At 41.5% G+C, this 12,152-nt stretch overlaps 1 protein-coding gene across 7 annotated transcripts in view; it reads left to right on the top strand.

Annotated features, from left to right (window-relative positions):
• LOC130493041 (membrane-associated guanylate kinase, WW and PDZ domain-containing protein 2-like) overlaps nt 1-12,152 on the top strand; it is a 169,104-nt gene that overhangs the window by 81,380 nt on the left and 75,572 nt on the right. For all 7 annotated transcript variants that reach the window (XM_056866817.1, XM_056866815.1, XM_056866816.1 and 4 more), the window contains 3 exons: nt 3,122-3,213; nt 5,721-5,913; nt 7,207-7,293. In XM_056866817.1, the coding sequence (XP_056722795.1) occupies nt 3,122-3,213; nt 5,721-5,913; nt 7,207-7,293 (372 nt within the window). The remainder of the gene's footprint in view (nt 1-3,121; nt 3,214-5,720; nt 5,914-7,206; nt 7,294-12,152) is intronic.

Here is a 12,152-nt window from a genome sequence, read left to right as displayed (position 1 = left end):
ACGCCGCAAACGTCTCTTTGGAATCAGGCTCAGCCTCCTCTACCTATTACCACCTAAGCAACTACACGGAAGCAAGAATACCTACTCTTCTAAAATCTGAGTAAGTTACCTTGATCTGGAGGATCTGAAGAATTGGCAAATACATCTATCAAATCCGTGCCTCCCCACCTGATGTATAAATGACTCTTACAAAATAAAAAAAACATCAGATAAATCGGCAAGAATCCTATCAATTTGATCAGTGGGTAGACATAACAAACAGGAGCTTTTGAAAGATGTTACAACCACCAATCAGATACTTCGACGTTGAAAGGGGAGGGAGGAAGAATCCCCCCCTCCTTAGTTGACGTCTTTCCGTCTTCATTGTTTAATGCCACCACGAGACTGTAACAGACTGTGAGACCGGAAGTGTGTCTCCCTTGTGTAACTGGCAAATTACTCCCAAGTTCCTGGACAAGAGGAAAGGTCCACAGTTCTGCATCCTTTTGGGTATATCCTGTTCTCTGCCACAGTCTATACTAGAGTGTTTTCAACTTGATGGTATTTTAACATCAAAATACTACCCACAATACAGGAATCCTGTTGAATTACCTACAAATTTTTCTATTTTTTGGTTTATTTGCCCAGACTTCACCAACTAAGTTTTAACTAAATTTTTAAAAGCAGCAAGCATGGAACATGTGATTAAACAGATGGATCAACTAATTGCCATGACAAACACCCTATATCAATCTATCGACCAAAAACTGGATTCTATTTTGGATGTACTTCAAGACATAAAGGACCAAGCTATTACAACTAAGTCAGATGTGACAGCAGTGGATTCTCCAATTGAGAAGATGGCTCAAGATCAGGAAAATCCCATAAAGGAAGAGGAGAGCCAGGATAAACAACAAGACAGAACATTCCTTCAACAGGAGACTGCAACAGACCAGCTGCTTACGAAGGATATGAACGTGAGAGACTTTGACTTTTGTCTTTATAAATTGCCTGAAGAATTCTTTGATATTAGCTTGGAGGACTTGAAGGGTGGTAAGCCTGGAGCTACCAGGATTTCTTTTTATTAACTTGGAATTGAAGAAACTACAATGCAGGTGTACTATGAGAACTCTATGCTTGCAGAGGGAGTTTTACCAGCCATATCCAAGGATGCTCTCCGGTGTTTGGAGTTAATGAAGAAAAGTGGAAGACACTGGAAATTCCGGACAAAGGGACCGGCTAAAAGAGTCTAGTTTTGTTTTTTGGAAATAGACAAGGGACTGGTTAAAAGGCTTGATTTTGGCAATAATTGTAGAATTTACTATATTAATACATTATAAAGACAATTTACAATGAATAGGTATAGGGAGACATGGAGGGTTTACGGAGGAATTGTTTTATAAAGGAGATGATAATTTTTACTTATTGATCTAATCCTTTTATTATTAGTGAGATTTATTAACTTCCCTTTTTCTGAGTTAATATTAACCACTTTTTAATGATTATATTCAATGTTATATCTTTAAAACTGTATGAGATTTAGTTCAATGAGTGTAATTAGAAATATTAGGATTAGAATTGTAGATACCAAAGAGTATACAGGTTTATTAATGGATGGAGGAAGATGTAGGGGAAGTCCTGTTATATTTTTACTCTTTTTCTCTTTATATGTTAACTTGTTTCAGAAAAATAATAAAAAATATTTTAAAAAAGAGAGAGAGTGGGAGGGAGGTGACTGCCTCGGCTGGCTTGCGGGCTGGATATGAGCTCTCAAGGGGCCGGATCTGGCCTGTGGGCCTTATGTTTGACACCCTTGGAGTAGGTAGTCCTTCAGGTATGCTGGTCCCAAACCATTTAGGGCTTTGAAGGTCAACACCAGGACCTTGATTTGTGCCCAGAAGCTTATTGGTAGCCAGTGTAGATGGACCAAGGCTAGAATAGGGTTGCCAACCACCTAGTATTGTCTGGAGATCTGCTGGGATAACACCTGATCTCTAGGCGACAGAGATCCATTCCCCTGGAGAAAATGGCTGCTTTGAAAGGTGAAATATATGGCATTATATCCTGCTGAAATCCCTCCCTTCCCCCAAACCATGACATCTCTGGGATCCCCCCCACCCAAATCTCCAGGTATTTCCCAACTCAGAGCGGGCAACCCTAAATTGGGGTGATATGGTCTCTACTACCCACTCCAGTCAACATCCTGACTGCAGCATTCCGTACCAATTGAGGTTTTCAAACACTTTTCAAGGGCAGCTCTATTCAAAGCTATGCAGTAATCTAACCTGATGTAACCAGGGCATGCACCACAGTGGCCAGAACTTCCCTGCCCAGGAAAGGCCGCAGCTGGCGAACCATTTTGAAGCTGGTAAAAGGCACTCTTAGCCACAGCTGCCACCTGCTTAAGTGGCAGTAGGACTGGGTCCACAAGCAGCCCCAGACTATGGTGATAATGATCATGATCCTTAACAGAGGTCATACCAAACTGAGATGTTTATGTATTGTCTTTCTAGTTCAACTGTCCTGCAGTAAATCTGGTTATTTTTTATGAAGTTTGTTTATTCCAATGCATTCGGTTCTGTCCGCAGTCAAAAGGCTACAGACCTTTTCTCAAGGCTGAGGAGTTGGCAGTGAGGACCAGAAGTTCATCATGCTTTTATTTGTATTTTATTCTAACAAGATCAAATGTTTGCAACCAAATTCATGAGCCACAAAATCTCCTTGTCTTATAGAACAAATACCATTCATTATGATGGAATATTATGTAAAAGCAGTGCCAAGAAAAGTCTATGGGTTGGGTCCAACCAGCTTTTCTACCAGCGATGTGGAGAAGAGTTGGTCCACTTTGACCATCAAAAAGGCTTTGTTTTGGCTCATGACACCCACATGGTTTGATGGGTGCTCGAGTAACAAGGGGAATTAGGTGAGGCTGAGTGAAAAATGTGGCCATACAACCCTATATGTTCTTCTAACTAACTGTGATGTACTAAGTCCATTGATGTCAGTGGGTTTAGAAGAGTATAACTCTGCTTAGGTCTGCTCTGTCAGTGAACTATGCATTAAGAATATGTTTTGTTTTGTTTTCTGTGTGAAAAAGCTTCAAACATATTAGAACTCAACAAGAACTCTTATTTTATGCCAGGTCCAGACTATAAGGATTTGGATGTTCATCTTCGGAGAATGGAATCTGGATTTGGCTTCAGAATTCTTGGAGGAGATGAACCTGGACAGCCCGTGAGTTGTTTCTTCATGACTTTCCACTTCATAACTTCAGTCTCTTTTGAACTGTCAGAAAAATATCACTTCATATCAGGATCATGTTGGAAAGGCGCTTTTTCTTGTTCAGACATTGAAAAAGACTGGTCTCCCAAGCTATCAGCATCTCTATCTCAAAACTGTCATTGTGCATCAGTCTGGATTAAGTCTTCAAAAGTCTATTTTTTTTACAGAGCTCAATTTTTTTCCTGGCATGTTTCAGTTATTGACTTACAGGACATGATTGGCTATGGTGGAAGATCAATGCCTATTTGTAATGGCAAAAAAAATCACATTCAAACTCTGTGCAAGCAAATTATCACTGTTTTGGCATGCAGCGCTAAGTAATACTTGCATGCTAAATATAGCAGCGTTGTGGTTTGAAACTACTGTTAATATTATTCATTTGTGGAAAACAGTCAAAGTATATCCTAAAATGATTGTGTTGCATTCTGAAATGTACAACATAAATAATTTCATTAGTCATACACTGAAAGAGCATGACATCAAAATAGAATTATTATGCTTTTCATTCCCTTCTCTGGATAATTCTGCAGAATAAGTGTAAAATTTGACATGCATTACACCTAGAAGAAACTGTTATTAATATTTTTACAATGGCATAATCAACATGCATAGCTCTTTAAGGACTCAAGATAGAACCGGGACACTTAGAATAAGGTTTCAGATGTTATTCAACACAGAGGGAAAATGAAGCAAACCTGTTTTGTGCTTTCTGGTTTTATTTTGTTTTGTTGCATTTCTTTGTTCTACAGACCCCACACATCTTCTTTCCCCTCCTTCCATGGTGAGATGCATGGGCAGTCTCTGCATTTGAAGCTTGTACATCTGACTGTGGAAGGAAGAAATCATAATCATTGGTTAGAGTTACATTACATGAAACATGACTGCCACTCAAAATGGCAAGTGTGCGTTTAATTCCCACTTTCTCCTCTGTTTGCTCCTCTTCTGAAATCACAGCATTGTACATTTTCAGGCCTCCCATCATTGGCTGCTGATGGGTGGGAGGAGATTCACATCATGATATTAGGGTAAAGTTGTCAGGGTTAAAGCCTGTGCTATCTCCTGACAGCATGTGGTGGGGCTCCTGAGACTGCAGTTGTCTTGGCCTCAGGTTACCTCTCTGTGGTCCTGGTGTCCAGTTGGGACCAGTGATAACACCACCTAACGCTGCTCCAGAAGTCGCTACCCATTCAGCAGCCTTGCGTCTACACAATGCTGCAACATCAGGCCAAATCCCACCACTACATCCTTATGACCACCTCCAGATGGGATGCTGGATCTCCCTCCCCTTCGACAATATTTTACAGCCATTGTCAATATCCCTTCCATGAACTGTTGAGAGAATAAACACCACATCTAGCTCACCTCACATCACCACAAACATGACGTTTTTCAGTAGAGCCAGTTGACACATCCAGCTGTGACTGTCTACAAGTAACTGCTCATGCAGGTAATAGTGACAAATTGCCAAAGGGCAGCTATTTGAATCAAAACAACAGCCAAAGCTACAGAGATAAATATATTAGTCTTCAAAGTGCCACAGGATTCTTTGTTGACTTGACAATACATGGTGATTATCAGCACTAGGGGGTGATTTATACCTTACATACTGCTGTTTGTACTGTTCATATGAGTAGACCAGTTGTGTGAGGGTGGGGGGAGGAACAATGTGGGAGCCAGAAACTGCATCAACTTCCATGCTCCTCTTACATTTAGTAAATGTAGTTGACCGCACAGGATGCTGCTTTTGAACACGTTTGAATTCTGAAGCTGCACATGATAATGATCACTCAGTAATACATAACTTGTCTGAGTGGAAAGGTACAGAAATAAGAGGCAGCCACTTCTTTAATAGTATGTATCTCTAATCAGCATTGTAAAACAACAAATCTGTTATTTCGTATTAATATTACATTTAATTAAAAAAAAGAAATCTGTTATTTCAGTAAAACTGCAAGGGATGTGTCAAATGGGCCATCATTAAGTGTCTTCTCACAGACTGTAAAACTCCACTTGGTAGTTTCTACATTGATGCTCCCACACCTACAGTGATCATTAATGCTATTGTTCCAGTGTGGGAGAAATAATGGTGTCGTTCTGTATAGATCCCCTTAAAAGCGCTCTAATAATCCTAGATTTCTTCATTTCATGATCATTCATATTTTAAAATGTCTCCTCCAAGAAGAATGTAACCCTCAATATAATTTTTTTTCATTGCTGTTTGGATTATTAATCTCATTACTCTTGAGGGGAAAAATTATAACTTTACCGATTACAAATTGCTACAATTACTAAAAATGATTATGGATTTTTCTATTTGTCTTATCTGAAGGTTGGCATTGTAGCAGGGACTGGAGCATTAATCTAGAGTACAGAAATCTCTGCCTACTCATCTGAAAAAGTATATTGGTATTTCTTTGATGGATATATGTTTGTAGCTCTCCTTTCATGTTATTACTCAGATCCTAATTGGAGCAGTGATTTCTATGGGCTCAGCAGACAGAGATGGCCGTCTACATCCTGGTGATGAGTTGGTGTATGTCGATGGAATTCCAGTGGCTGGCAAAACTCACCGATACGTGATTGATCTCATGCATAATGCAGCTCGAAATGGGCAAGTTAATCTAACTGTGAGAAGAAAGGTGCTACCCACAGGTATGTAATTTAAGAAAGGGGGAAACCAAATATTGTTTACATTACACTGCCAAGACAAGTAATGCGAAAAAGCTAAAAGGAAATTGTTCATTTAAAAGAATACATGCAAAACATTTGTGTTTCAGCTTCCCTTTACTATGACTGTGATGCTAAAGTGACAGCATTGTACCTCTTGTAGAAGAACATAGAACTGCCACAGTCATGAGTCACTCCATGTATGTTCCATTTTATGCTCCACCATGACCACAACATGGTCTTGGAGGCTCTTGCACACTATCTCCATGGTGTAACCAACAAAGTGCAGGGCAGATAACATAGGCATCAAAGGCATTAGGTCTTCAGGGCAAGAAGTCATTTGATGTCCATTCAGTGGGAAGTCATATAAAACCTTTTTAACAATACTCAAATGACAATTCAAAATGGAGGCGACATAGATCAGCATCATTATGCCCAGTAATGAACTGGCTGGTCCCATGAGGAAATGAAAGCCACAATACAATGGTCCCATGAGGAAATGGGGCCACCTACAGACATGAACACTCTGACCTGGATGGCCCGGGTAGCCTGATCTCATCAGATCCCAGAAGCTAAGCAGGGTTGGCCCTGATTAGTAATTGGATGGGAGACCACCAAGGAATACCAGGGTTTATCTGCAGAGGAAGGCAATGGCAAACCACCTCTGTAAGTATCTTGCCTTGAAAACCCTATGGGTCAGGGTCTCTCATGGACAAAATGGCATGTGACATGGGGGTGGGGTTGTAGTGAAGAAGGGGAAAGCTTCCCCCTCCATCTTGTACAAGGGGAGAGCTTGATTTGCTAAGATTCCTCCACTGGGGGAAGGAGTGGTTTTGCCCTATTCCTCTCTTTAATACAACCACCCATTTTGTCTGGTAGGGTCCCGTGACCCAAGGCATCAGTTTTACAGTTTTGCAGGAGACTGCAGGGTGACAGGGATAGTGGGGGAGAGAACCTTGCACTCACAATTCATGGAATGTGTGAAGAGACACAATGCAAGACGCATTTAGCATTTGTTGACTTTAGTGAACAATTGGAGCAAGCAGTCCTCGTGTCTACTCCTTGCCAGGAATAAGAAGCCTCTCCTACCCCACTGTTCAAACCCTTATCCTTTGCCTTGGCTCCTTATGCCTTTTAACATGCCCAAACCTTTATATTCCCAATCCCATCTCATTGTTCACAGTGCCCTTCCTCCTTAGCACAGCCCCATGTCCTGTTGTCAACTGGATTGCAGTCTTCCAAGTTTGGGGACTGATGTTCTTGTATTGCCCATTTTAGACTCCTGGAATCAGAAAAATTCTCTCCAACCTGGTGCAACGCCCCCTAGCAGCTCCCCAAACCCTAGGAAAATGGCCAGTAACCAAGGTAATACACACAGCACTGGATGATTAATCTCATGAGGAAACTAATTATGATTCCGCTTGTGAGATTCTTTCTGTCCAGACGTCTTCTAGAAGATTCTCTTTTCTTGTTATTTATTATAGTATCATCATCATCATCATCATTGTAGCATGATGATCTGTGCCTGTCAGTAGGACCGCAAAATATGGCTGCCCACAGACAAGGAGGTTTCTGCATAATTTTCCAGACATGCAAAACAAATATTAATTTCATTTCATTTATACAGAAGAAACAGTACTTTCACTTCCCATCCCAGTGGTCTGGTAAGAACTGAGCATGCTCACTGCTTTCCAGGAGTCATGACATGCTGAAAGCTGTGGTGTATAAAAAATAAACTGGGGGGAGGGCACTGGCCTGCTGAAGTCCCTCCATGTTTAATCTGGAGATTGTCACATGTTCATTCCCAGCTTTCACACACAGACGCACAAAACTTTCCCATGCATCACAGGTAGGGTAAATTGAACACTTTCCTTTGTGTTATATTACTGAGTTTGAGTTCAGAGTATCAGTTCCTTATCACCTAGTCCCAGAGTTCAGTAATTAACTCTGTAGTGTTAGACTGCTGCAATTCAAGGATAGGTAAGTGGGAAACGTCAGCCCCCCCTTAGTCTTGCACTGTTGTGCTACAGAGCTGGAAGAATCTCCTCCGTTTATATCACACACACACAGGAATGAGGGATTCTACCAATAATTGCAAAGTAGATGAACTCCACTGCTGTGCTGACCATTTCACAGCCATTCTGATAATTTGAGCCATTCCTTTCTGGTAGGTTTCTGCATGGTAGAGTGGTTAGCATATTGGTCTAGGATCTGAGAGATCCAGGTTTGAATCCCCAATCTGCATGGAAGCATGCTGGGTGACCTTGGGCCAGTTACACAGTCTCAACCTAAACTACCTCACAGGGTTGTTGTGAGGATATAGTAGCGGCAAGGCAACTGATGTAAACTTCTTTGGGTTCCCAGTGGGGAGAAAGGTGGGGTATAAATAAAGTAAATGAATGATTAAATAAATAAATGCTGGGGCTGCTTCCACGAAAAGGTAGCAGAGGAAAGGGCCAAGAGAAGCTACATGTATTATCGGAAGTGGTCCTTTGCAGTGTTTGTGAAGACAGAGAGAATATAAAATAATTAAGTCACAATCTCATTTTGGTATCCATTATTTATTTCCTCATGCAAGCCTAAACCAGTCAGATCCCAGGTTCCATAGTTATGCTACTTAGTTGAACCGGGAATAAGCCCTAAAGTGATTATTTGCTTATTTTGTGTGTTTTAGATTTTTTTAAAATGACATTCCCTCCAGAATGACTCAGGACAGTTTCCAAACACATTCAGTAATAAAGTGTCAATCAGAAAAATAATTCACAGTTATATATTTAAACAAATGGTAATGGCCTGAATGCCGCTTACAGAGCAATCTTAATGGGGGGGGGGTGAAAGGGGATAGGAGCCGCCGTGACCCCTGCAACAACGTTAGTGCCACTTGCACCAGCTAAACTGGCTCTAACGCCGGCACAGGGCTAATGCTGGCTCCAGGAAACAGTGCAGCAGTGCGAGCCGTGGGTGCCGGCGCAGCCTCACCAGCAGCATTTTCCCAGCACAAGGGTTCATGCCTGCATCAAAGGAAGTGTTCCCAGGGCTGAGCTGGCTTTAGTCAGCTCCCAAAGCCCTTTTGGCTCGAGAACACCCCCTTTAGCCGAATCCAAGTTACGCCTGCAAAAAGCCAGGCGTAGCCCTGTGAAACCCCGTGGAGGAGTTGCACAGGGTTTTGTTAATATTACCTTTTTGCCTTCCTTTTTCGGTCCAGGAAGCTGCTCAGGAGTATTCCAGCACTCACAAACAAACAAACAAACATAAAATGGCTTCGAGGGGAGAGGTTGGATGAGGGGGAAAGACAAGTGGGAAGGAGAAGCGAGAATAGGCATGGGGCTAAAACAGCATCCAGAAAATGCATGGGAAACGGAAGAGGAGAGCAAGATGACTTCTAAAGGTCGGCGAAAATGTGCATGATGAAAACAAAGCCCCAAAGTAATTAGGGGAAGATGGCTTCAGCAACAGCCTGTGCATAAAAGTCCCAAGCTAGCTCACTCTGGATTTGAAGAATCATAGCATTTTCAGAACTCCCCCCAAAAAGAAAAGAAATACAAATGAGAATTGTTGACAACTGAAGCCTCAATGGACAAGGAAGAGAGACATTTCAAGGGAAGGAGGAATTAGAACACTCCCCTTTGCAGAAAACATAACCATATTTCAACTTTTTTGAATACATCTTTCAGAATAGATGGAAATCCAATAGCAATATAAAGTCTGCTCTTCCTGCTTTATCATTCTTTCCAGCACTTAATGGCAGTCTGTAGCATTCATTTATAGGAGAGGCAGCATTTGGTAATGCAGAGGGGTAAGATCGTTTTCTTTCAGTTGCGCTCACACTGACTTAAGCAATATACAGCCTTCTAAAACATGACAGCCCGCAAATGAGATCTTTCTTATCACTGACTATGGCATTTAGTTGCAGCTCTGGTTCAGTAACTTCTAAAGATTTTCAGTTCTAATGTAGCAGCATAATGATTGTTTGTTTTTCTTCCCTCTTCCTTGCACTAATCATTTTATTTCTAAGTTGCACAAGGGCTACTAGAGGACACACTTACCAACTCAAAAAAAATGTTTTATCTTTATTCACATTTTGCTTCATTCCAAGAAAAAAAGCTTATCCAAAAAAAGATTCTTCACCTTGAAGGTATTTTTAATATATTGCAGCACATATTTCAGGGAAGAAAACTAGCCATCTATTTTGTAAAATTCCACTCTGTTATTAGAAATCAATGGTTTTGGTTTTAACTGAATATATGCTCAACAATGAGAAGTATTTCAAAGATAGCTGACAACTGCCTTCCCTACTGGAGGCCAGATTTAGTTTCACCTACTAGAAACAAAAGGGAGGGTGCAGTGGAGGCAGAGTTGCTTCCTGATGTCTTGAGAGGTAGAGGTCCAGGAAGCACATAGCTAGAAAATGTAATAAGACACAACAGAAGAACAAGAATATAATGCTTAATTCTGAGGTTTATAATAGAGCTTAGAGCCAGTGTGATGTAGTGGTTAAGAATGGCAGACTCTAATCTGGAGAACCGGGTTTGTTTCCCCTCTCCTTCATATAAGCCTGCTGGGTGACCTTGGGCTAGTCACAGTTTTCTCAGAAATCTCTCAGCCCTACCTACCTCACAAGGGGCGAAAACGCACAGTCGCTTTAGCTTCCTTTATTCCCTGTTTCAGCCAGGATTCAGCCAGGATCGAACGCATGCATTTCACCGAACGTGCGTTCGATCCTGGCTGAATCCTGGCTGAAACGGAATAAAGGAGGCTAAAGCTGCCATGCGTTTTCACCCAAGGTGTCTTTTTTGGGGAGGGGAAGGGAAGGCGATTGTAAGCCACTTTGAGTCTCCTCAAAGGTGGAGAAAAGCAGGTTATAAAAACCAACTCTTCTTCTGAGTGTGAAGGGCCTTGGCTTCCTCTCATTCGGCTTTTTTCCTTGCCAGACTGCCTCAAAATGTTTTGTTCCCCCAAGCAAGCAATGCCCAACCCTTTCTGGCCCGATGCTGCCACCGGCCAGATCCAGACCATACTTCTGTGGACACAGGATGCCACTGGTCTCCCTGCAGTTCATTGTTCCCCTAATTGTGGCTCCCCAAGTATCCATTTGGGTGGTTGGACTGGAGGCTTTGTTCCTTCTGACTTGTGGGACAAACTATTGGACGTTGCTTTCTTAGTATTGCTTTGGTCTCAGACCAAAGCATCTGCCAGAGAAAAAGGGTTGTATGTTCTCTGAAATGCAAATTTCCTTTTTGTATTTGTGAGTCCCAAACAAACTTAAATTACTCTGCTCTCCTTCTGTAGAACTCATGAGTATATTAAAATATACAGATGCACCATGTAAATATACCTGATTCTCTCAGAGCCAGGTGGATATAGTATTTTATTTATTTATAAAATGAGTAGCGTGTTGCACTAATATGGGGAAAACCTTAATTCAAATCCCTACACTGCTGTCAACTCACTGGGTGATTTGGGCCAGTCACTCTTTCTCAGTCTAACCTACCTCATAGGGTTATTGTGAGGTTAAAATAGAGAAAGGAGAACCATGTATTGAACTCTTTTGAGGAAGGACAGTATAAAAATATACCTGATAGATAACACTGGTGCAGGTGCCAGCGGATTATGCAGTTGGTCCAGGAAAACACCACCAGAACTCCTTGCTACTAGAAAAGCAGTGCTCGTTTATTTTACAGTGCACAGATATAATACAAATCCTTACATACTCCTCCTCCGCTTATAGCATCCCAACACATGGGCTCAAGTTGCATTCAGTTATATACACAGTGCCGTCTCAGGCACCAATCACAGTAGTTTGCCTAGTCATACAGATGTTTCAATACATTGCATCAATCTTCTGGCCATAACCAGTTCTGGCCAGCTCCCTCAGGCTCTCCAGGGAGTTTCCAGACCTGTTGCATCATTACAGATCCACTTGATCTAAATGCTGTCTGTCAAACTAATCTGACAGCCTTGCAACTCCGACAAACATTTCATATGCAAGGGCATCTTCCCTTTTCTCCAACAACAAACCTATCTGCAACAATAGAATAATTATTCTGAATTAGCCTTTCCTGAGTTGTACCTCCAGTCCACAGATATCTTTTGAATATATAGCTCTCTTCTTTAAAAAAGGATGTCATGCAGCTAGTCCTAATGACCCTGTTGGTTGCCCATTTAAATTCTTCCAGTTTGAAGGCAAATACCTTAATATTGCATTATACTTTGAATGAGAGATA

This window comes from Euleptes europaea, unplaced genomic scaffold (assembly GCF_029931775.1).
Source record: "Euleptes europaea isolate rEulEur1 unplaced genomic scaffold, rEulEur1.hap1 H_6, whole genome shotgun sequence".
NCBI classification, from domain to species: domain Eukaryota; kingdom Metazoa; phylum Chordata; class Lepidosauria; order Squamata; family Sphaerodactylidae; genus Euleptes; species Euleptes europaea.
The sequence above is the reverse complement of the archived record's forward strand: the minus strand, read 5'-3'. Positions and strand labels throughout refer to the sequence as shown.